This window comes from Oncorhynchus nerka, linkage group LG13 (assembly GCF_034236695.1).
Source record: "Oncorhynchus nerka isolate Pitt River linkage group LG13, Oner_Uvic_2.0, whole genome shotgun sequence".
In the NCBI taxonomy this organism is placed as follows: Eukaryota; Metazoa; Chordata; class Actinopteri; order Salmoniformes; family Salmonidae; genus Oncorhynchus; species Oncorhynchus nerka.
In genome coordinates, this window is record NC_088408.1 from 28,856,802 (window position 1) to 28,882,554 (window position 25,753).

The 25,753-nt window shown below is 46.8% G+C and overlaps 1 protein-coding gene across 1 annotated transcript in view; it reads left to right on the top strand.

Moving 5' to 3' along the window:
• The window catches only part of rps6kc1 (ribosomal protein S6 kinase polypeptide 1), a 54,533-nt gene extending 32,772 nt beyond the window's left edge, over positions 1-21,761 (top strand). The window contains exons 8-16 of the mRNA XM_029676389.2: positions 505-629; positions 770-868; positions 2,010-2,057; positions 4,221-4,353; positions 5,345-7,102; positions 7,974-8,063; positions 13,902-13,984; positions 16,931-17,026; positions 19,449-21,761. Coding sequence (XP_029532249.2) covers positions 505-629; positions 770-868; positions 2,010-2,057; positions 4,221-4,353; positions 5,345-7,102; positions 7,974-8,063; positions 13,902-13,984; positions 16,931-17,026; positions 19,449-19,550 — 2,534 coding nt within the window. The 3' untranslated portion in view covers positions 19,551-21,761. The remainder of the gene's footprint in view (positions 1-504; positions 630-769; positions 869-2,009; positions 2,058-4,220; positions 4,354-5,344; positions 7,103-7,973; positions 8,064-13,901; positions 13,985-16,930; positions 17,027-19,448) is intronic.
• The last annotated feature ends 3,992 nt before the right edge of the window (positions 21,762-25,753 follow it).

Genomic DNA, 25,753 nt, shown 5'->3' on the forward strand with positions numbered 1-25,753 from the left:
TATTAACTCAACACCCCTTAAAACGTCAATTACAGCTCTTAGTCCAGACTCACACTGCTACACTACTCAATACCTCTCACACTCTCTCGTTTTCTCTCTCCCTTTCTTTCTTGTCTTCGCCCTTGCTCGTACTCATACAAACCTAAACGAGTTCTGCCCGTTTAGGGGGAAATGGTGTATTGGTGCAAATGCGGCACGTGATTTTTTAAATTAAAATGTAATCTTTTCTTTAATTAGGCAAGTCAGTTAAGAACAAATTCTTGTTTTCAATGACGGCCTAGGAACAGTAGGTTAACTGCCTTGTTCAGGGGCAGAACGACAGATTTGTACCTTGTCAGCTTGGGGATTCAATTTTGCAACATTTCGGTTACAACGCTCTAACCACTAGGCTACCTGCCGCTCCAATTTGATTGATTGGCTTTGCAATCTGAATTGGCTGGTTCTAAGTGTTTGTATCTTACATAATTCTCCTTCCCTCCATTTCCCCCTCTCCTCTCTCTCCAGGCGAGCCCAGCCCTACGAGGCGGGAGGCTGTGAAGAGAAGGACGGCTGAGTATCTGATGCGTGCTGAGCAGATATCCAATCAGCATCTGAGAAACAGCATGGGTCAAGGGTCAACACAGACCGTGGTCAGTGGCTACAAACAATCTCATTTGCTCACTGATGCACCCGTATAATCATTATTGTAAAAGACAACATTTCTTCTCAATAACTTGCCTGGCTTTGTAGAAGGTTATATAAAAATCTATCTTATGTCCATCTATCTCAGGCCATGGGGGCGCAATGCTCTCCCGCCACCTGCAGAGGGGGTCAACAGAGTCCAGCCGAGGAGCTCAGGGCCTACATGGTGCTGGGGGTCATCGATAAGGTCAGTCTGGGGGAAGGATGGGTTGAAGGGCAGTCATATAGACTGTTTGTTTTAGGTTGGTGCAGATGGAAGGGAAGCCACTTTAGACTATAGAGAAGCATCCTGTGGGCAGTTATCATCGGTTCGAAGTGGTTTCCTCATCTCCTTTCCTGGATCTAAGTAGAAAGACTACTGTGTTACCCTGTTTTCACCTATCCATGTCTTTTTTAAAATCAGCTAGGATCAAGGAAAGGAGACGAGGAAAGGAAACCAGTGTGTGTGTCGGGGTGCCACAAGGTCAGTTTAGGTTACTGGTCCTCTCAAACAGCTGCTGGCAAAGTGACTCCAGCACTGGAGCATGAAATGACTTGGCAGGCAGAGCGGACATCGCACAACACAGAATCAATGGAGCTCAGCACAGGCCAGAGCCACAGCACTATACACAACCAAACACATATCAAATGGACACAGTGTAGCACACGTTAGTGAGGCCCTACACACAACTAAAACCATACAATGTTTGCACACAACTCAGCAACACCACTAAACACCTGCGGGTATTTGCTCCCTTATTCTGTGCATATAAAAATGGCGGCCAAAGAAAGACAACAACATTGCTTTTTTCACCTAATAGACAATGACATACACAGCTCTTCTCCTCCCTCCTTCTCTCACTTTTAATTGGGGATAGGGGGACAGATGGAGAGAGCTCCTCACCCCTGCGCCTCCTCTCCTCTCCCCCATCCCTGATGTTGGTGTGTTAATTATATTAGCGTCCTGGCTAGCACTTTCACTCTGTTTACTCACAACTCCATTCATATCCATTTAGCCTGCACCTGTTTGGGCCCAGCCAGGGTCACAGAGAATAAAACACACACACACACACCCCGCCACATATGCTCCAGCTCTCCCCTGAGAGAGGGAGCAGGAGAGAAATGGAGATGTCAGAGAGAGGAGGAGAAGTGAAGGAGAAAAGAAATGAAGATGTCAGGAAAGAGAGAGGAAGGGGGGGGTGCAGGGAGGTGAAACAGACATGATTTAAGAGGGAGGGGGGGGGTGCAGGGAGGTGAAACAGACATGATTTAAGACGGAGGGAGGCAGGGATGAGATGGAGGGATACTGTAATGTTATTTCTGGATTTGAATGTTGTCTTTCCCCTCAGGTTCTTCTGGTTATGGATAAGAGAACCCAGGAGACCTTTATTTTGAAAGTAAGTCTATGTGGTGAATTAGTATTCCTACTATTGTGTGTGTCAGTCCCTAGTATTCAGGCTGGCTGTGTGTGTGTGAAAGCCACCATGTATCAAGACTAGCGGTGTGTATGTGAGAGTCACCATGTGCCCTGAGTGTGACGGTGTGTATGTGAGAGTCACCATGTGCCCTGAGTGTATGTGAGAGTCACCATGTGCCCTGAGTGTAACGGTGTGTATGTGAGAGTCACCATGTGCCCTGAGTGTGACGGTGTGTATGTGAGAGTCACCATGTGCCCTGAGTGTGACGGTGTGTATGTGAGAGTCACCATGTGCCCTGAGTGTGACGGTGTGTATGTGAGAGTCACCATGTGCCCTGAGTGTGACGGTGTGTATGTGAGAGTCACCATGTGCCCTGAGTGTGACGGTGTGTATGTGAGAGTCACCATGTGCCCTGAGTGTGACGGTGTGTATGTGAGAGTCACCATGTGCCCTGAGTGTGACGGTGTGTATGTGAGAGTCACCATGTGCCCTGAGTGTGACGGTGTGTATGTGAGAGTCACCATGTGCCCTGAGTGTGACGGTGTGTGAGAGTCACCATGTGCCCTGAGTGTGACGGTGTGTATGTGAGAGTCACCATGTGCCCTGAGTGTGACGGTGTGTATGTGAGAGTCACCATGTGCCCTGAGTGTGACGGTGTGTATGTGAGAGTCACCATGTGCCCTGAGTGTGACGGTGTGTATGTGAGAGTCACCATGTTGCCCTGAGTGTGACGGTGTGTATGTGAGAGTCACCATGTGCCCTGAGTGTGACGGTGTGTATGTGAGAGTCACCATGTGCCCTGAGTGTGACGGTGTTTATGTGAGAGTCACCATGTGCCCTGAGTGTGACGGTGTGTATGTGAGAGTCACCATGTGCCCTGAGTGTGACGGTGTGTATGTGAGAGTCACCATGTGCCCTGAGTGTGACGGTGTGTATGTGAGAGTCACCATGTGCCCTGAGTGTGACGGTGTGTATGTGAGAGTCACCATGTGCCCTGAGTGTGACGGTGTGTATGTGAGAGTCACCATGTGCCCTGAGTGTGACGGTGTGTATGTGAGAGTCACCATGTGCCCTGAGTGTGACGGTGTGTATGTGAGAGTCACCATGTGCCCTGAGTGTGACGGTGTGTATGTGAGAGTCACCATGTGCCCTGAGTGTGACGGTGTGTATGTGAGAGTCACCATGTGCCCTGAGTGTGACGGTGTGTATGTGAGAGTCACCATGTGCCCTGAGTGTGACGGTGTGTATGTGAGAGTCACCATGTGCCCTGAGTGTGACGGTGTGTATGTGAGAGTCACCATGTGCCCTGAGTGTAACGGTGTGTATGTGAGAGTCACCATGTGCCCTGAGTGTGACGGTGTGTATGTGAGAGTCACCATGTGCCCTGAGTGTGACGGTGTGTATGTGAGAGTCACCATGTGCCCTGAGTGTGACGGTGTGTATGTGAGAGTCACCATGTGCCCTGAGTGTGACGGTGTGTATGTGAGAGTCACCATGTGCCCTGAGTGTGACGGTGTGTATGTGAGAGTCACCATGTGCCCTGAGTGTGACGGTGTGTATGTGAGAGTCACCATGTGCCCTGAGTGTGACGGTGTGTATGTGAGAGTCACCATGTGCCCTGAGTGTGACGGTGTGTATGTGAGAGTCACCATGTGCCCTGAGTGTGACGCTGTGTATGTGAGAGTCACCATGTGCCCTGAGTGTGACGGTGTGTATGTGAGAGTCACCATGTGCCCTGAGTGTAACGGTGTGTATGTGAGAGTCACCATGTGCCCTGAGTGTAACGCTGTGTATGTGAGAGTCACCATGTGCCCTGAGTGTAACGGTGTGTATGTGAGAGTCACCATGTGCCCTGAGTGTGACCTGTGTAATTGATTCTAATGGCCGTGTCCCTGTCAGCTCTCCTGCTCTGGGGCGAGACGTGTGCCAGATGCCATCGAACAGCACGCCACAGGCACAGACGACAAACACACACACACACATTCTCACTCATTCCTGCACTGAAGTCTAGAATAACTCAGATGTACTGTATATGTCTTAATGAATACAGACACAGGGAGTCGGGTTGGCAGGGCAATGTTTGCACAACCTCAATGCAATGTTTCTCCTTCATCCCTCCTCATGTCTCCCTCCCTCCCTCAGGGCTTGAGGAAGAGCAGTGACTGTGGGAGACCCAAGCGGACCATCATGCCTCACTCTGTGCCCCACATGGTGCGGCTGAGGAAGTTCATTGTCTCAGAGGACACTGTGTTTCTTCTGCTACATTACGCTGAGGGTATGATACACACTTCTTTAGTCTCCCTCACTCTCTCCATCTTTCATATCTCTTCTCTCCTTTATCTCCCTCCCTTCACTCACTCCCTGCCTGCCTGCCTACCCTTGTTGTAGACAGATGTTTGATAGAGTTGGGTGTATGTCACAGGTCATTATTCTGAATACCAGGTGGTGCTGCGCTTCATTAGCTATGCTAACACCTGGGCATCCTTATTTTCCACTCACCAACGTGTGTGTGCGTGTGTGAAAGAGACAGACACTGATAGCAGTTAGAGTAACTGCTATCTTCACACTTGTATAACTTGCGAAAAGACAAATAGATTTTTTAATTTTTTTGTTATGCACCTATTGATTTACCATAATTTAGAAAATGAATGCGTTTTTCATATGGAGTTCAAATATTTGATTGACTAGCGCAATATTTGATTTGGAAAACTAGATACAATCCAAGTCTAAGAAAAGCACAGCTGAAACTAGTGCATTACAGTATAGCGAATCTGTCCCACATGGGAAGAGCAGACAAACAGCCAGCAAAGTAGTTGAGAGCAGACAGAGGGAGGCAGTGACCTGAGTGACATTCTCCAGTCCAACATGTGGTTGTTTTTCCTCCTAAGTGATCGTGCTGCCCTACTATCATTATCACCGCTCGCAGCATACACCCTATTCAGTCTCATCATACACAACAGATGCTGTCCTACAATCACTCACACCACAGCTGGGTTAGAGTGAGTGTGTGTGTGTGTGTGTGTGTGTGTGTGTTTGGGGAGGAGTGTGTGCTCTTCTCTGCCTGCCAAGGACAGTTTCTAAATGTTATCATGACCCTTGAGGTAATTGAGTCCCCAAAACAATTAAACTGTTTTCACCATATATGTTGTTTTTTCCTTCTATTTACCTTTTGCACAACCCACCTTCTTACTTTGATCATTAAACAAGTTACAATTCTCTGCCATCTCTTTGTCTCTTCTCTCTCTCTCTCCCTCTCCTCTGTCCAGGTGGGAAGCTATGGTCTCACATTGGGAAGTTCCTGCGTAACTCCAGCCCGGAGGACAGCTTCGACATTCCCTTCATTCAGAAAAGCCACACCACGGCAGTCCACTCTGTCCAACATGCTGCTCCCAAGCTGGGCTTGGACTCTGGCAGCTTTGGGACTGGGCCTGGATGTGTGCTCCAGAGGCAAGGGGAGTCTTCTCTTGTCCTCCCCCAGAAGAGTGCTCTGCCTCTTGGGCTGGCTGACCGCCTTAGGCCCCAGTTGGACTCTGGAGTGACCTCTGAGTTAGAGGAGTGCACCGACAGTTATCTGAATCTCTGTAATGAGTACGAGCAAGAAAAGGTAGAACCAGAAGCTCTAGGAGAGGAGGAGGAGGAGGAGGAGGAGGAGGACAAGGAGGGAGAGGTGTGTGTGTCGAGAGGACAGGAAGCATCGTCGCTGGATGTCACCATCACCACGACAACCACTTCCTCCAGGACTCGCTCACTGCTTAGCAACGACAGCCTCTGCTCTCCAATCAGCGCCCAGGAGCTGCGTTTCTTTACTGAGACGGCCGTGGATCACAACAACGGGCGTTGCCAGGACATCGGGCAGAACCACGGCGAGGTGTTCAGCCCCTTGCTCTCCCCCGCCGTTCCCCTCTCGTTGGACCAGTCCAAACGCACCCCCATGGAGTTCTTCCGCATCGATAGTAAGGACAGTGCTAGCGAGATGACGTGGTGTCCTGACTCAGCCGAGCTGAGGCCCAAACCAGACCCTTCCAAGCCGCTCCCCTTCCTGGCCACCTCTGACCTGGGCTCTGAAGTCACAGACCTGTCGGACTTAGTGGAGGAGGTGAAAGGTCATGGAGGTGGGTCTGACCGGTGGGGTCTGGATGGTAGTGACCAGGGCTCTAATGAGTCGGTACCAGTCATCTCCTTTAAAGAGGCAGTGGTGGAGGACGAGGGTCGACCCCCTGACCTCCTGGTCAACCTGCCTGGGGTCATTGGTGGGGAGGGGTTGGTGGGGGTAACTGGGGAAGTGGAGGCCCTACAGGAGGAGCTGGTGTCCTCAGGGGTATGTCTGGCCCAGGAGGCCAAAGCCTCCCCTAAGTTGATCCAGCCGGACGTCCTGCAGCTCCACCATGAGCTTGAGGAGGGGGAGGAGCTGGCTGTGGGGCGGGCCCTCCCCTCGAGGAACAAACGCACCACCTCTTCCTCTCCCTGCGCCTCCCTGTGGGACGACTGTGGCCTGGCCTTCGGACAAGATGCCAAAATGGCTTCCGGAGCTTCCGTACTCCCGAATAAGGACTTCCTCCCTGCCAGCGCTGTGTCTATAGTCTCGCTCTCTTCCTCCAACACAGACATTCCATTCGCTGACTCACTTAGCTCACTTCCTGAAAGATTAGAAGCCATTTTGAACCCACAGGTACACCCTGACAGTTTGGTTCTTAACCCAGATGGGACGATAGCTGGCTCCAACCGCGGTCAGGATGGGACAGGGGCCAGCTCTGGGGCAGAGAGTGCACTAGGCGTTGAGTCCCAGTTCCAGGCCAGTAAGGCTGGTGTGTTTGGTGTGGAGGACATGGTAGAGTCAGATAAGGATGTGTCTCGGCTGTTTGCAGAGCTTGACCAGTTGTCTGCTTTAGCGTCCCAGGCCAGGATTCCAGAGGAGTTTGTGAGGTGCTGGGCGGTGGACATGGTCTCTGCCTTGGACTCACTCCACCAGGAGGGCATCGTCTGTAAGGACCTCAACCCCAACAACATCCTCATCAACAGCAAAGGTCAGAGGTCACACAGCTCTACTGAAGCAACAGGGCTTTATGATTGGTGGTTCTATATAGCGTTTATAAGTGAACGCCCATCATACGTGTTGTGTAGACCCAGTTATATGCGTTAGGAGAAATATGCAGGCCTCAATCTAATTTCCTTTTGTCGACTAGGAGAGGTTATGAAACAAAGTACTAAGACTTTCACACTATTTCATAATTTTCATTATCTTTCACTTTTCCTTCAAAGCTTAAACTACTAAAGTTCTGCCAGATATATTCATATAGATAGGACACGCCACTCATACGCCTATCTGTCTGATACCAGTGGTTTGGAAACTCCCTCCGAAGCATTATCTTTGTTTTACACCGACCCAAGCTTGAATCTCTCTCCTTCCCTTTCTAGTCCCATCATCTCGCTGTACCTTGTTATGGACACTTGTCTAATTATCTGAGTGGCTCTTTTGGTCTCCCTGTGTTCCCCTCTGTGTGTAATTATTGTTCTGAAGTGCTATCAACAGCCTAGTAGTAGTGTAGTGCATCAGTCTGGTTAACTCCGGCTGATGCCATCGGCTAGCTAATGGCAACATTAGTCCTAATGATACTGGTAGCCGTTAGTAGCTAAACAGGAGTAATCACTGGGGCCGTGTGCTGCTGGAATAGCTCTGTTAGAGAGAGGGAGGAGGTAAAGAGGTGTGTAAGTGTTCTAGAGGTCAGCTGAGTGGACTGTTGTGTGCAGAGAGAGCGAGGGAGTCAGGGTGACACAAACACTGTTTTTGGAAGTTGGAGACGTGTGTGTGTGTACGTGTTGAGATAAGTTGGAAAGGGTTCTTTTTTGGTTTGTTGACATGACTCATTTTTCTCTCTCTCGCTCCTTCGTTCCTAGGCCATGTTGAGCTGACGTATTTCTGCAGCTGGAGTGACGTGGAGGACTCCTACGACAGGGAGGCCATCACCAACATGTACAGTGCACCAGGTGAGAGACACACACACCGCCTCAGTGGACACGTCATAAAACCACGGAAATGGTTCCAATGGTTTTTCCGCCGTTCATTTTTCACATTGTGAATTTTACGAAAAAATACATTTGTGTGTTTGGTGTAGGCTTGCCATGACGTTTTGATAGCGGTGTAATTCTCTCGGACAAGGTGACTGTCATCAATATATTGGGCTCAATTTACTCACAAAAATGTGCTATGCTAATTATTGATTGAAGTGACCTTGTCCGAGAGAGATTTGCGCACTTGTCAAAACGTCACGCCAGGGTAAGCCTACAAACACAGACCTTGTATGAAGTAGTTCTGAAATCACAGAGGCAAAAAAAACTATTGTAACCATTTCAGGGTTTATGACTCAAATGTTCAAAAATGTGTGTGTGTGTTTCCAGAGCAGAAGGCCTCAGTAGGTTAGTAGTGAGGCTGTGTAGAGGTTCATGTTATGCAGACACAACTAGGCCACTCTCCCTCCCATCTCCCACAAAGGCCTCATTCATACAGGAGCAAGACCACGTAAACAGTTCACTATGTATGTGGGGCCTCGGGAAAGTGGGTTTAAATGGCAGTAGAGCCAATTCATTCATACGTGTAGATCTACAGATAACACACTAGAGGACATTGTTTTGGTGTGCATGCCTTGAGAGTTCTCATTCAGTGATTTCTTCATTTTTAAAAATTTAACCTCTAGGCAAGTCAGTTAAGAACAAATTCTAATTTACAATGAAGGCCTACCAGGGAACAGTGGGATGTTCAGGAGCAGAACAACAGATTTTTACCTTATCAGCTCGGGGATTCGATCCAGCAGCCTTTCGGTTACTGGCCCAACACTCTAACCACTAGGCTACCAGCCGCCTCATAACACAAACAAGTTTTAAACCAACACATTTCCCAGAGAATTAAACCTAGTCACAGATGCACAGAAGGCCAAACTTTTCTGTGAGTATTGATGACACACGATTACTGTCTTCTATAGTTTTGACATGTTTTAAACAGATTAAAAATGGACTGAAAAAAAAGTATAGATTTAGGAACTGAATGTAGTTCCTGGGGTGTCCTGTAGAGGGTAGTGTGGCGCCAGCCTGTGTTGGCGTGGTGAGACTGACCTCTCCTGTGGCCTGAGCATGCCTGTGGAAGCCCTGGCATGCTGTTTAAAGGCTGACTAAACACACTGCTGTTACACACAAGACTCTACCGCACCTTGTGTGTGCGTGTGTACGTACTTGCAACACTGATGGCGCATGACGCTGTACTGGAACACCAGACGGCGTGCGACACATATAGTTAAGATACTGTGTGTGTCGCTTTGGATTAAAGCAAAAATGACAGATGTATATACTTTTATATACTTAAGTTCTCTCTCCCACCCCCTCCCAATCCTTCTTGACCAAACCAAATGTATGACAGAGTGCAATAAGTATGAAAGCAAAGCTCCATCTCTCTCCACTCATGTTATATTCCAGAACCCCCAGCCAGACAGACGGGCAGGCAGACAGGCGGGCGGGCAGACAGACAGGCGGGCAGACAGACAGACAGGCGGGCGGGCGGGCAGACAGACAGACAGGCAGGCAGGCAGTCCAGAGCAGCAGAACACTGTCCGTGTGTTAAGGCATTATATTGGAGATAGGAACTCGACACCGAGGAACATACACTGAGTATACCAAACATTAAGAACACCTTTCAAATATTGAGTTGTCCCCCCTTTGCCCGCAGAACAGCCTCAATTCGTCAGGGCATTTACCCTACTAGGTGTCAAGCCTTCCACAGGGATGCTGGACCATTTTGACTTCAATGCTTCCCACAGTTGTGTCAAGTTGGCTGGATGTCTTTTGGGTGGTGGACCATCCTTGGTACACACAGGAAACTGTTGAGCGTGAAAAACCCAGCAGTGTTGCAGTTCTTGACACTAATCGGTGCGCCTGGCACCTACTACCATACCCCGTTTTTGTCTTGCACGTTCCCGCTCTGAATGGTACACATACATACACAATCCATGTGTCAATTGTCAAAATTCAGTCTATCTATCACTGAGTGAAGTGGATTTAACAGCTGACATCAATAAGGGATCATAGCTTTCACCTGGTCAGTCTATGCCATGGAAAGAGAAATGTTTTGTATGCTCAGTGTATGTCAAATGATCAAGCCCCAGAGGTCAACCGGAGAGGCACTAAGGACAGATGAGGGAGGAATAAGCAGGCAGAGGTTAGGGAGTGTGTAGGTCAGCTGTTCGCTGTCCTACTTTAATTTGTGAAAGATATTGGATTATTTTAAAAGGGTATGGTGACTACCGTATGGTGACTAGCTTCTGCGTAGATGGACTTGTAGGTCCATAATAGGTGTATCTCAGATCTCGTTTATGTGTGTCGGTGGTTACTTCCGCATCTGGTTGAGCACTGTTCATTGGGCAGTATGTGGTAGGTGTATTAGCCATGAGGATCCAGCAGAGGGATTCATGCCATGTCTGTGAGTGTCTGTCTGACTTCTCTATCTCTGCTTTATAGCCTTCACTCTCACTCATTTGCTCTCTCTCTCTAAGTCTCACTTTAACTCGTACTTTTCACTCTTTCAATCTCACGCTCTTTTTCCATTCTGTCTATCATTCTATCTACATCAATGTCATTCTGTAATCCCCCCTCCCACAGATGTACTTACTCCACCCCCTTATGTATTGCTGTTTACCCAGACAGGGTCAGTCCCAGCTATGGTTCATTCCTGATGACAGATTTATGATTGTTTGCCAGAGAGCTTGCAGGGTGCCTGCTGTGACAGGGCGCTGTGTGTGTTTGTGTCAAGAGGGAGAGAGAGACAACATGTTTTCAACACACTCACACCCAAAAACATAGGAGGGGACTGGGAAAGTATTTATTTTATTATGATCTATTAGTTGTTTATTATCTCTAACTGAGATTAGAACTGATTCTGTAAACACCAGAGTGCTTTTCTGTTATTTAACAAATCACCCAAAATAATATTTTTCTTTTACATCCCTCCTCCCCATCAAACTAACAGCATGTTATTTAGTGACAATGGTGTTGATAATAATATGCGCATTTTCACTTAATGTCTGATTCACTTAGATAGGACTTAGATTCCCCTTCTCCCTATTGTATTCAACACCACAGTAAGTACATATGTGGTTAACGTCAACTACTTCTACCTGAAGCGTGAGAAGCTCCAGACTCTCCGGTCCTCCTCTCTTCACTTCCTCCTACATCACTTCCCCTTCGAACAATGGCAGTCGGTTGGTTTTGGGGAAGTGGAGAAGAGAGAGGAGAAGAGAGAATGTTCCTCCTGGCCCTAAGAGATGAGAGGAGAGAGTGCTTTTCTTAAACGACTGACCGATGAAGAGGGAACTCCTTTGCTGTAGAGAAAAGGGAAGTTGTGTTCCGATTCTGCCGTTAGACATCACACCTGGGCTGAGAACACTGTGTGGCTCCACTCACTGTCTCTTAGCTGGCTTGGCCTTCCCTTGACTTTTTTTTCCCACTCTTTTTGTAAAGATTAGCAGAGGCTCCCATCCCTTTAGATGAAATAAGAAAGACAAGGTGGAAAGGAGCCATTTTTAATGAACTCATGTGTGTATTATAGTCATGTAAAACGGAGGCTTACTGTACGAGTGGGTTTTGTTAGTGACCCACTCTTTCCCCTCTCTCTCTTCCTGCCTTGCTCTGACAGAGCGGTAAGTGTAGCCAGCTCCGCTGTCTTCTCCCTGCAGCTCCTCAGACATTAATCCATTGTGATGACAATTGACCTTGCTGTGAGACGTGTGTGTCCAGTATCCTCCCCCCAAGCTCATACCCACGCAGGTATCACTAGTCTGTTCAATGACGATCTCTTCTCCTTGGCTGTCAAAACGGTGGTCATGGGGAGCCCTGAAGACTGGTTGCTCAGTTGTGTGTGTGTGTGTGTGTGTGTGTGTGTGTGTGTGTGTGTGTGTGTGAGAGAGTGCGCGTGTGTGTGTGTGAGAGAGTGCGTGTGAGCGAGTGCTGGCTGGATGTTCCTTTAAGGGCGGCCAGAGCGAGGAGTATCATAGCCCGAACTGGGGCTCTCTAACCTTGGCTGAAAGGGAACCCCCTGGAGCCTCCTGGAGGAGATGGAGCTTTGTCTCTCCTCCTCCCCAGCTGAGGAGCCTGGTCGCTGGGCACACACGCTCTGACTCCTGGGCCCCGGCCCCAGGGTTACCAGGCTCCCCTCTGGAGAGAAGAGTGGAGAGAGACACAAGGGGCCATCTGGTGCCCAGTGGAACACACGCACGCACAAACACACACCAACACACAGACAAGACCACTGACACACACATACACCACACACAAATGGCACATGCACCAGTGGCCCCCCCAGCCGACCTGCCTGTCACTCCGGCTGTGTGTCCCTGCTCCCCTAACCTCCTCTGTGGGAGAGAGAGCCAGGGGCCTGGAGAGCCCAGGGAGGAAGAGATGGAACAAGAGGGAGAGGGAGGTGGTGTTAGAGGAAGGACGCACGGCCGACACAACGTTCACCTTGACAGTGTCTTACAGTGTAGGGGGAACATTGAGGTTTGTCTTCAGTAGTAGAACAGAAAGACTAATTGAACAAGAGAGATACAGTATGGAGGTGGGAATTTAATGTTTGTGGATTTGGTTTTGCTTTTACAATTCCAGAAGACCTGCCTGGAAAATAGCATTGAATTGAAAACAATAGAAGATAGGGACGACAGACCAGTGATGTTTAATACAAGGCAGCTGGAACTAACAGACAGGACGACAGACCAGTGATGTTTAATACAAGGCAGCTGGAACTAACAGACAGGACGACAGACCAGTGATGTTTAATACAAGGCAGCTGGAACTAACAGACAGGACGACAGACCAGTGATGTTTAATACAAGGCAGCTGGAACTATCAGACAGGACGACAGACCAGTGATGTTTAATACAAGGCAGCTGGAACTAACAGACAGGACGACAGACCAGTGATGTTTAATACAAGGCAGCTGGAACTATCAGACAGGACGACAGACCAGTGATGTTTAATACAAGGCAGCTGGAACTAACATGAGGATGAAATGGAGGGCAGGAGGGAAACGTTGATGAAGGCTTTAAGTGGAAGTGTATTATCATGTATTGTGTCTCTGGACTGGAGAAGTGTGTGTATTTCTGAAGGTGTGTGTATTTTTGAAGGTGTGTGTGTGTTTCTGAGGGGTGTGTGTGTGTGTGTTTCTGAGGGTGTGTGTGTGTGTGTTTCTGAGGGTGTGTGTGTGTGTTTCTAAGTGTGTGTGTGTGTGTGTGTGTTTCTGAGGGTGTGTGTGTGTTTCTGTGTGTGTGTGTGTTTCTGTGTGTGTGTGTGTTTCTGTGTGTGTGCGTGTTTCTGTGTGTGTGCGTGTTTCTGTGTGTGTGCGTGTTTCTGTGTGTGTGCGTGTTTCTGTGTGTGTGCGTGTTTCTGTGTGTGTGTGTGTTTCTGAGGGTGTGTGTGTGTTTCTGAGGGTATGTGTGTGTGTTTCTGAGGGTGTGTGTGCGCTTTTCAATTTTTTTTGTGTGTGAGGTCAGGTCATGCAGATGGTGTGAAGTTGCAGCACAGACGGTTTCCTCAATTTGACTGCTTTTTTATTATGCAAATCACCCCTTTACGAGACACACACACACACACATTTGGCTCCTCACTGGTTTGTGTGTGTGTGTAATATGTTAATTAAATAAAATATTAAGTCGTTGTCATTTCATAGTGTTATTATGTGGTATTCTAATTTTGGGATAGTGAATTTAAAGGAATTGCGCTAATCACAAGTCAGACCTGATGTTTTGTCAGCTACATGTCATATTATCGCTTCTCTCTCCTTTGTTGTAGAGGTGGGCGGTATCAGCGAGGAGACGGCAGCGTGTGATTGGTGGAGTTTGGGAGCCATCTTGTTTGAGCTGCTCATAGGCAAGGTAAGAGGACAAATGGCATCAGTGTGGCTGTGTGTTAGATGGATGCCTGTGTGTGTGCGGGGGCAGTGAAGACATCTGTGTGGTGGTATATGTTGGCTCTCTCTGGCCATCGCTCTCGCTGTGCCAGGGTGGACATGTGACTATCTCTGTCAGGTGTGTGTGTGGAAGGTGTTTTGTGGTGTCTGTGTGTAGGTGCATCTTGGCTCTTCCCTCTCTCCCTGGCTGGCTAGCTGTGCCAGGGTGGATGTGGGTGTGTGTGTGTATACATACATGCATACATACATATATGCCTGTGTGTATCTGTTGTTTGTGTGTTTGGAGGTGTCTGTGTGTAGTTGCGTCTTGGCTCCCGTCTCTCCCCCTGGTTCTCGGCTGGTGCCAGGGGCAGCGGTGTGACTTTATCCCCCAGCCTGGGCTCCATCTGCTGGGGCAGGGGGTCACCTCTCCCTGGGCCCTCTCCTGGCTCTCTGTCCCTGGATCAGGGCTGGGATGGAAGAGCGAGCCAGCTCTCAGGACTCCTTGGGCTGAGCTGACTGACCTTAGATCAGTAAAGAGGTGGGAGAACAGAGCAGATCTATTGGTGATGTACTGCTGTGGCTGTTCCTGGGTCAGGGGTAGATGAGGACTGGTGAGGAGGGAGATATCACTGTCTTCGAGAACACAGACATACTCGTGACAGGTCCAGAACACTCCTCAAACTTTTAATTGTCCTTAAATTTGAATAAATCCTAACTGACTGCCAGTGGCGTAGTTTCATCTGAACGATCTTTAGTTCCCATCACTAGATGAAACAGATGAAACGGACAGCCAGGTTGTAAGTTTGTTTTAACATTGTGAATACATTTACTGGCAGAACTTCAACAAACCCACAGATTTCTCTTTTGAGGATTTTAGTTGAGGTATATTACACACACAAAACACACACACACACACACATAGGCGCTCTTGATCCTTGCGCACACACACACACAGGAGCTCTTGATCCTTGCAGGATAAGATTTTGCCCAGGGCGATCTTGACTGTTGCTGGGATCTGAGCCATATCTCCTGCAGCATGTGTTGGAAAAAGCAACCGATCTAACTGATGAACTAACAGGGTTTTTCCATGCTAATCTCACATAAGCACACACACACACACACACACACACAAACAACTGTATAAAGGGAAGCACACATACAAATATTTTGTACTGAAAAAAATATATAAATAACAGTCAACGGCGTTACAGTTCATATAAGGATATTAGTCCTTTGAAATAAATTAATTAGGCCCTAATCTATGGATTTCCCTTGACTGGGAATATAGATATGCATCTGTTGGTAACAGATACCAAAATATTAAGGTAGGGGCTTAGATCAGAAAACAACTCAGCCATTTGCCTAATGCTGCGCCACGCGTCTCCTTCACATCGTTTTGTTTATTGTGGCCTGTGGAACATAATCTCACTCCTCTTCAATGGTTGTGCGAAGTTGCTGGATATAGGCGGGAACTGGAACACGCTGTAGTACACGTCAATCCAGAACATCCCGAACATGCTCAATGGGTGACATGTCTGGTGAATATGCAGGCCATGGAAGAACTGGGACATTTTTCAGTTTCCAGGAATTGTGTACAGATCCTTGCGACATGGAGACGTGCATTATCAAGCTAAAACATGAGGTGATGGCGGCGGATGAATGACACGACAATGGGCCTCAGGATCTCGTCACGGTATCTCTGTGCATTCAAACTGCCATCAATAAAATGCAATTGTGTTCATTGTCCGTAGCTTATGCCTGCCCATATCATAGTGCCCCATGAGGGCAGTGGGGTTAGTTCACATCAGCAAACCGCTCGCCCACATGACGCCATACACTGACGGGTCTGTGGTTGTGAGGCCGGTTGGACGTACTGTCAAATTCTCTTATTAAATTATCTGTCAACAGCTCTGGTGGACATTCCTGCAGTCAGCATGCCAATTGTACGCCCCCTCAACTTCAGACATCTGTGGCATTGTGTTGTGTGACACAATTGCACATTTTAGAGTGGCCTTTTATTTTACCCAGCACAAGGTACACCTGTGTAATGATCATGCTGTTTAATCCGTTTATTGATATGCCACACCTGTCAGGTGGATGGATTATGCTCACTAACAGGGATGTTAACAAATGTGTGCAATTTGTGCACAGCATTTGAGAAATAAGCTTTGTGCTCATGGAACATTTCTGGTCTCTTTTATTTCAGTACATAAAACATGGGACGAACACTTGTTGTGGTCATAGTTTTGTTCAAGTGTATTTACTTGGCTTGTGTTTTTCAACATTTGGGCTGCGCTGGGTTTTTAAGTAAAATCTCAAGGGCTTGTTGTAACACAGTAATTACGACTACCTGTGGTGTAGGTGCACACACACCCAATTACATTACCACCTGCCTGACTCTGTTTCCCTTTGTAATGCATGTTTATAGTGACTTCAACAGAATAACTGTCTGTCTGAGTTCCCCCTTCCATCTCTTCCACTAACCTCTCCCCATGTGAAAAACAACCTTTTCCATTAGGTCACAAGGAAGAGCAACAGCCCAGTGAAATCACACTGATATTATCTCTGCTATGATCAGTATTATTTCAGGTGTTTTCTCCCTCTCTCTTGTCTTCTGTTTATCCAGTCAGCTTTTCTCCTGTAGTGGCCTCCGCAGGCTGGGGGTCTGTCTCTGTCTGCCTCTGTGGCAGCTTCACACAGACAGTAGCCGAAACATGAACAGCTTTTGTAGTGACGGAAACAGATAAATAAACTGTGGTTTGTCTGATGTGTATCTGAGACCGTGGAGGTTGATCCAGGCTGGATAACATTTCACCGTCTGAATGACACCGAGCTAGAATAATGTGATCCGACCAGGTGTCAAATAAATGCATGTAATTGTGTGCGCATGTTTTTGATGTGCATAATGTGCGTTTCTCTTCCTCCCCAGTCTCTGCTGCAGTGCCACCCAGCTGGTATCAGTCGCCACACGGCCCTCAACGTCCCTGAGTTTGTATCTGAGGAGGCCATGTCGCTACTGGTGGAGGTCAGTACTCTTCTGTTCTATAATACACATTGAGGCTCCTCCTCCTGTTGACTACTCATCTCTTCTGTTCTATAATACACATTGTGGCTCCTCCTCCTGTTGACTACTCATCTCTTCTGTTCTATAATACACATTGTGGCTCCTCCTGTTGACTACTCATCTCTTCTGTTCTATAATACACATTGTGGCTCCTCCTCCTGTTGACTACTCATCTCTTCTGTTCTATAATACACATTGTGGCTCCTCCTGTTGACTACTCATCTCTTCTGTTCTATAATACACATTGTGGCTCCTCCTCCTGTTGACTACTCATCTCTTCTGTTCTATAATACACATTGTGGCTCCTCCTCCTGTTGACTACTCATCTCTTCTGTTCTATAATACACATTGTGGCTCCTCCTGTTGACTACTCATCTCTTCTGTTCTATAATACACATTGTGGCTCCTCCTCCTGTTGACTACTCATCTCTTCTGTTCTATAATACACATTGTGGCTCCTCCTGTTGACTACTCATCTCTTCTGTTCTATAATACACATTGTGGCTCCTCCTCCTGTTGACTACTCATCTCTTCTGTTCTATAATACACATTGTGGCTCCTCCTCCTGTTGACTACTCATCTCTTCTGTTCTATAATACACATTGTGGCTCCTCCTGTTGACTACTCATCTCTTCTGTTCTATAATACACATTGTGGCTCCTCCTGTTGACTACTCATCTCTTCTGTTCTATAATACACATTGTGGCTCCTCCTCCTGTTGACTACTCATCTCTTCTGTTCTATAATACACATTGTGGCTCCTCCTCCTGTTGACTACTCATCTCTTCTGTTCTATAATACACATTGTGGCTCCTCCTCCTGTTGACTACTCATCTCTTCTATTCTCCTCTGTACTGATGAGTACTTCATGTACTAAAGTAAACACAGACCTCTCGCACTCTGTATAAATACATCCTATATTTAACGTAGCTCGCACTAGGCTAAAGTTCCCTTGCTAATTCCTCATCCCGATGTTTAATATAAACTGGGTAGCATTCATACTGCTCCTGTCGATCTATCTAATACAGCGTGTGTGATGCGTTATAATAAAAAGTCACAATTGGTACCCCGTAATTGAGAAGACACCATCTAATGACAGTCAGACTGACATTTTGATTGGCTCATGCCCGGGTTTAATAATGGATTACTATGGAATGTCCTATGGTGTGATGATAGGCATGGAGAACAGCCATTACACACATTTTAAAACTGTTGTCTTTATGTCACAAATACATTATCTAATGAATGCATAGATGCTATAATGAGTGAGCTGATGAATACATGGCAGATGTGCGATTTCCCACCAATGGGAGCGGAAAATATTTGTATCTCGTATTGTTCTGGCAATTCTCACATAGAAACTTCATTGGGAGGAAGGATGTCTGTAATGCTTTTATGAAATGCTTATGATTTTTTTTTGAAAATCATGATGACAGTGGCAATTTTAGGCCCTTTTCAGACCTATATATGCCCTCTGTAAGACCTTATGATCTGTGTCATTATACTCCAAGATGTTGTCTGTATCATGTACGGTTCACAGGGATCATAGGGTCTTACAGGAGGTATGTTTCGGTCTGAAAAGGGCCTAAAATGGCTACTTTCATCATGCAGTTCATGCCTGCAACATCCTCCAGCATGACCGGTTTGGCGGTGGGTCAGTCATGGTGTGGGGTGGCATTTCTTTGGGGGGCCGCACAGCCCTCCATGTGCTCGCCAGAGGTAGCCTGACTGCCATTAGGTACCGAGATGAGATCCTCAGACCCCTTGTGAGACCATATGCTGGTGCGGTTGGCCCTGGCTTCCCTGGGTCATACAGGCACGTTGAGGCCACACACACTACTGAGCCTCATTTTGACTTGTTTTAAGGACAACACATCAAAGTTGGATCAGCCTGTAGTGTGGCTTTCCACTTTCATTTTGAGTGTGACTCCAAATCCAGACCTCCATGGGTTGATAAATTTGATTTCCATTGATAATTTTTGTGTGATTTTGTTGTCAGCACATTCAACTATGTAAAGAAAAAAGTATTTAATAAGAATATTTCATTCATTCAGATCTAGGATGTTATTTTAGTGTTCCCTTTATTTTTTTGAGCAGTGTATATATACACACACGCACAAATGTAAAAAGCATGTCAAACAAGTTTCTATGTGAGTTTTTCCAGAACAATCTAAGATACCCCAAAAAAATGATGTTCATGCTGGCGTGGAATCACCCAGATGTATATTATGTGTGCATGTTATATGACCTGTTTTAGATCAGGAAAGCTCTCTTCGCTGATTTTCACTTTGCTTAGTTTGCTATGCAATCAGTGAGATATCAGCGAAATAGTTTGTCCTTGTTTGAGTGTTAATAGCGTTTGTTTTTTATTTTGTGGGTGTAGCTTCTCCAGTTCAACCCCATAGAGAGGCTGGGGGCGGGGGTGGCAGGAGCAGAGGACATCAAATCACATCCCTTCTTTGGCCGAGTGGACTGGCCCAAATAAGCCCAGTGCATTGTGGGACGGTGGAGGCCAGAAATGAATGCTGTGGGCGGATCGAGCTGCTGACAGGGTGGGCACAAACACACGCACACAGACACAGAGACCCAGACGTGGCCAGTGTCAACAAGTGAACTCTTGTTGGGGAGTTGGACATATCGTCTACACACCTACCTTGTACATGTTACTCTCACTGACGTTCTCTTTATCCTCACGTTGAGCAGCTTAGACTGTTGAGACATGATGCATGTGGTGCAATAAACTAACTAGTCCTTTTATGGAAGGGTGGTTCACAAAGTCAATTAAACTTTGTCTTATTTCAACAAGACAACCAACGGTCTTCTGACATTTCACAGTCCATATACATTCCCCTGTATTAATAGGTTGCGTACTGTTTTCTCCGACCTAAAATTGTAGATGCCCTCCTCTTGGCCGCAGAGCCAAAATGTTGCTGTTTCAAAGCTTAATATCCTGCAGTTCTACACTTTGCTTTGGGGTGGACTGAAAATGTTACTGTTTTAAAGCTAATATCCTGCAGTTCTACACTTTGCCTTGGGGCGGACTGAAAATGTTACTGTTTTAAAGCTAATGTCCTGCAGTTCTACACTTTGCTTTGGGGCGGACTGAAAATGTTACTGTTTTAAAGCTAATATCCTGCAGTTCTACACTTTGCCTTGGGGCGGACTGAAAATGTTACTGTTTTAAAGCTAATATCCTGCAGTTCTACACTTTGCCTTGGGGCGGACTGAAAATGTTACTGTTTTAAAGCTAATTTCCTGCAATTCTACACTTTTACTACAATTCTACACATAATTAAACACATTTTGCTGTGGGGCGGTGAGAACATTTTTTGACTTTTAAAGCTAGTTTCCTGCAATTCTACACATTTTGTCATAACATAAGAACACGGCATAAGCCATTTGAGTGACTCAAACATAACATCTATGGGGCCCCATGTTGTTTTTTGACTTTTAATTTCTCCCGGACTGTCTAGTTTTTGTTTTGGTGATTGTTAGTTCTCAAAGATGATATTATTTTAAAACATATAGCTCTTAGCTTTTCTACCTACTTTTATATCTGGTTTTAGTCGTTTCCGTTGACACTGAAAACATTTTATCCTGAAAGTTATTTGAATTTTTGCATATTAAAAAAACTACATATTTTTGTGTGTTGACAACGATTGGCCACTGCTAAATTAATATAGGGGAAACACTGGCATTGTACTCGGGAGATGCATTGTATAACAGTTGCCATGGTTGAACAATGGTTGAATGAAGGGTGAATATTGGTTGGATTATGGTTGAGTAATGTTTTTGTAGGGTTGTCTGAATGGTATAGTCGAAGGTGCGTGTTTTTTTTACCCAGAGAAACCCACTGTACTGTACATCAGTGTTTTTCTGTGCATTTGATAATATATTATATATCATATTTAATGAAAAGACAACTATTATAGATTCAATAATTGATGTTCATGCATTGATCTCGTCATGTCCATTGTCATGTAGCCTAAAACTCCCCATCTGTGTGTTGTCAAGGTAACTTGTAATGTCATTTATATTCATCTGTCTCACACCCAATCCTAATTCTCATTGGTGTCCACTTCTACTCTGACCAATACCTACTACTTTCAATCACTCACTTCTTCTACACAAATGTTTTTCCAATGAATGTAGAGCTCCCATCGGATGACCTGACAGACTCCGCCTATTACAAGTCCCACTGTATGCTGCCTACCTTGTTAAAATGGCAGAACACTGTCATCCCCAATGTAACTCCTGCGCATCACATACTGCCTCCTGCGCATCCCATCGCATACTGCCTGTAACTAACCACAGATCTAGGATCAGCTTACACTAACCTAATATAACCATAAACTACTCAGAGGAAAAACTGATTATAGACCAGTACTTGGGGACACCTTGATGATTTGAAAATCCCTATTCAAACCTGATTGATTCCTCTATTTTGTTCTGGCTCTCTGGTTAATTGATTGACTAACGACATGGCATGGACCTAGCAGTTAGCCGTACACTTAGTCACTATCCATGTCCTACATTCTCTGAGATGCCAAACACTACCAGTGAGAGATGTATGTGTGCCTGCAATAGTTGGTTTTCTATGTTTCTTACTGTGTCTAGCTATTCTCACTTACACATGTTTTATGTATTAGTCTGTCCTCTCTGGAATACAACTTAATAAACACACATCTGGATCATCTATCAGTGGTGGGATCTGCTTCTTAGGCCTGTATGTGTGGATTTCACTGGGTGTGTGTTTTGTAGTGGACAAGTGGTTTTAGTCAGTGGGTTATCATCTGCCATTTGTACTCAGTTCATGGTGGATCTGCCGGGTGTGTGTTTCTGGGGATACAGTCCCTCTCTCTGATCAGTAGGAGTGATGACACTCCTAAAGAGCTGCTGTCAGTCCTGCTGAGTATCACCCTGACCCTGATAGAAGCCAACACACACACACAAGTAAGGAGTTTTTAGCATTGCCAGTGTATCAGGTTCAGTGACTCTAGTTCCTGGCTGTGCCTTAGTAAGAACTGCTTATGGGCTGATTGGCTGGTTAATATCAAGACCTGACTCATTAGTTACACACAGGGTGAGAGGTTCACTCCATCGCACTGACCACTGTGTGTGTGTGTGTGTGTGTGTGTGTGTGTGTGTGTGAGTGAAAGAGACTGTAAAGGAATTATCCACTGCTCACAAAAGTCTCAGACTATAGTCCCTTTTCCAGTTGGGACACAATCCACCAAGTGTATCAAGCCTTTCCAGGTTTGATGTCTTCAAAGGAGGGAAATGATGTTCCTTACAGTGCTACATGTCTCACCTTATGGACCTTATTGCTATCCTATGGTGTTTTCATGTTGTACAGCATAGTTTGTTGAACTGTCCTGCCCTTGGAACATTCTAGAATCCTCTCAAAGCCGCCTTGCCCTGGGAACAATGGCTCCTCACACACAAAGGACCCTGATGCCAGTGTGCGTGTGTGCGTGCCACAGGGAAGGACTCATCTAGTCAGGGGCTAGATTAAGAGGACATGCCAAGGTCCTCTCATGATGCAACAGAATGCTATCAGCTCAAGCCTCAGAGCGGAGCGCCACCAAGACCTGCAGGGAGGAGATCAACCTCTGATCCCCAGCAACTTACTGTTCCACTCATCCCTCTCTCTCTTTGTCTTTCTCTCCTTCTATCCATCTCTCGCTCACTATCTGGCATCCACTGTTCTTCTGTCCTACACCCTGGCATCCTCTCCTTTTTGTATGTAACTCCCTTCTGGTGTCCTCTCTCTCTCTCCCATACACGCATGCAGCCAATTGGCTTGCCCTCTGCGTCATACTGCTGGTGGTCAGGTTTTGTTTTTGTCTTTGGTGGTTTGACTTTCCTCCACAAAGCACAGGAGGACTCCAAATAGCCCAGGGTGGGACACACAGCTGAAGAGTTCTGCCGCTTACGATCCCCGGGCATCTTCTCCAGCTTCTGTCAGAGCCATGATGTTATAATGAAGAGACGCAAAGCTTTTAGTAATAATAATACAAAAATGAATTTATTTAACTTGTGTAGCGCTATTCATTATTATTCAGAAGAATCTCAAAGCATGTTAAAAGCAGCCAGACAACACACCTGCCTTTCTGACGGTCACCTCCTCCAGAAGTCCCTCCTCCGTAGGTACTGGTGCTCCATTGATGAACATTTGGTGATGCCACAGCTGCTGAAAAGTGCACACAAAGTACCCCCATCACCCCATCTACCCCCATCCACCCCATCACACTCACACCGACTTCCACCTCTTGGGATATATGCTACACTGTCAGAGTAGTGATATGAGGAAGGATGCGGGGGCTCTACAGGACTACAGTATAATAGAAAGGGTTGAGGTTAGGCACCAAGTGTGTAGTAGCAGGTGTTCCACTGCCTCATTCCCCTGTTTCACGATAACAATGACAGGACAGGGTCAAGACTGCAATATTTGGCCCAATCACAGATCTAGGATCAGATAACATGATCTTAATTGTTAACTGCACTTCAGGGTAGCATCTTACATTGGGGCACAGGGACATGTTGGGCACGTTGTGACCCTGTGACAATTCCTTAGCCTTGCGGTGTAGATCACTAGTTACTCCCGGAGACAATTTCACAAGGTCAAAGGGAGTTCAGCGTAAACATTACAGGTCGTCCTGGTCATCGTTGTTAGCAATTACAGGAATGTTGGGTGTAGAATACTTTATAAATATATTATTTGACCTTTGAACCTATGATACTTATACAGGCCATATTTCGTAACCCGAAAAAATAAATCATACTATTGGTTATTGCATAAGCAATGACACAATTGAATACATTTTTTTCTGAACATTATTGTATTCTACTTTTACATGCATACATAAGGCCAATTAAAACACACCTTGCAGGGCTATGCTTTTTTTCAGTTTGTGCATGAGAGAGAGAGAACAAGAGACTAACCCTAGGAGATATCTCTGCTCTCTTCAAGCTGAGTTACACCATGGTACTCTCTGTGAAACGTCCTCTAACTACTCCAGGTAGACCGGGCGGTTTTCTCCCTGAGCGCTGGTTATTCTACCTCACCTTCTGTGTCACATTGAATATGCAGACGGAGGACTTTATATAATACTATATCCATCCGTGAGTCATATGGACTGAGTCAGATGTTAAGGAAGTCTCAACTGGCTCCCGAAACACGTGTCACAAGTGATCTCTCCCCCTAGACCTGAGGTGTCTCCTTTTGTTGTTGTGGCAGTGTGTGTGATGAGTGTGGAGCACTCTCCGGTGTGTTTAGGCATGCCGTTAGCGTCCCAGTAACATAGCATTAGCTTCCCGGTCAACTCAATGGCCCGGCGCTGTCTCAACAGCTTGCTCACGCTCCGATACACACACCTTCTGTGGCTCTGCAGCACCGCTCATTAGTCCTCCTCTCCTCCTTTATCTCCTCTCTCTCTTTCTGCCTCTCTCCTTTCTGCTCTCGCTCCAGGCCAGGGCTGAGGAGGCCGCAGCAGGGGCCCGTGTTAGCACTTCCTCCCCCCTCTCCGTGTCATTGTCGCCGGGCACGGCTCAGAGGCACGGGTCCTTGACTTCCAGAGACAGCCAGAACGAGAGAGAGAAAAAGGGAGGCAGACAGAGTGCCATCAGATCACTTTCCCCTCCGTGTCTTGGGCTGTCGCGGGTGCCGCAGGCTTCCTGGAGGGGAATGTGACGCCTGTTAAGGAGCTGCATTCCCAGGAAGGCGGGCTGGGAGCGACACAGCGCTAATCGGTGTTTCTCCGAGGGGAACTCTTCCTGGCGCCGAGACGCATTCTGTCACTGCACCGCCGGGGCCCCAGACCACATCTAGGAGGAGAGGAGAGGGGGAAGAAAAGGAGATAGGGTAGTTAAGCTGATGGCACCTCTCAAAAACAAAGGGGGATGGAAGGGGGGATATAGGGAGATAAGTGGGGGAGATGAGGGAGGTTATAAAGGAAGGCAGGTGACATCTTTCGCATTCTGTGCATGGTGGGAGAGGGGGAGGTTAGAGAGGAGGGAGGTGATGAGGGTGTCTGGTGGGTGGGGGAGGAGGTTGGATGGAGGGAGAAGACGAGGGTGTCTGGTGGGTGGGGAAGGATGTTGAGGGTGTCTGGTGGGTGGGTTAGGAGGTTAGAAGAGAGCGGCAGAGGTTAGAGGCTGGTATAGGAGGGAGTGAGAAAGGTAGAACCTGGGGGAGTTGGGAGGCTGAGCGGAGAGGGCAAGAGTGGGTTGGTGGGGGCGAGTTGCGTCTGTGGGCAGGAGGTGGGGGTTAGAGTGCAGTCGTGAGGGGGTTCTTGAGGGAACACAGAGGTTCCTTGGTGCCCTGACACCTTATGGCATGGCCTGGAGGGAAACAGATGCTGCCAGCCTTGAGTAGGGCACAGATGAGACTGTTTAGAAGGGGAGGACGTGCCTTGTCTTACCAAGGAAGGCGAGAGAGTGTGTGTGATTATAATGCCCTTCAAAAGAAACATGGCTAAAACAAACCACAGTGACATACAGTAGGATTTTTGATGAGGAAATAATCACTTCCCAATATGTACATCTGTTAGCACTTTTTAGAGCACGATGTTGCAAAAGATTGAAGATGTGAGCTTGAGAGAATGAGTCACAAAGGTTATTTAGGTAATAATGAGCCAAAGTTCAGAATGTGAAATGTGATCCCTGCGTTACTTAAGTAGTTTAGGA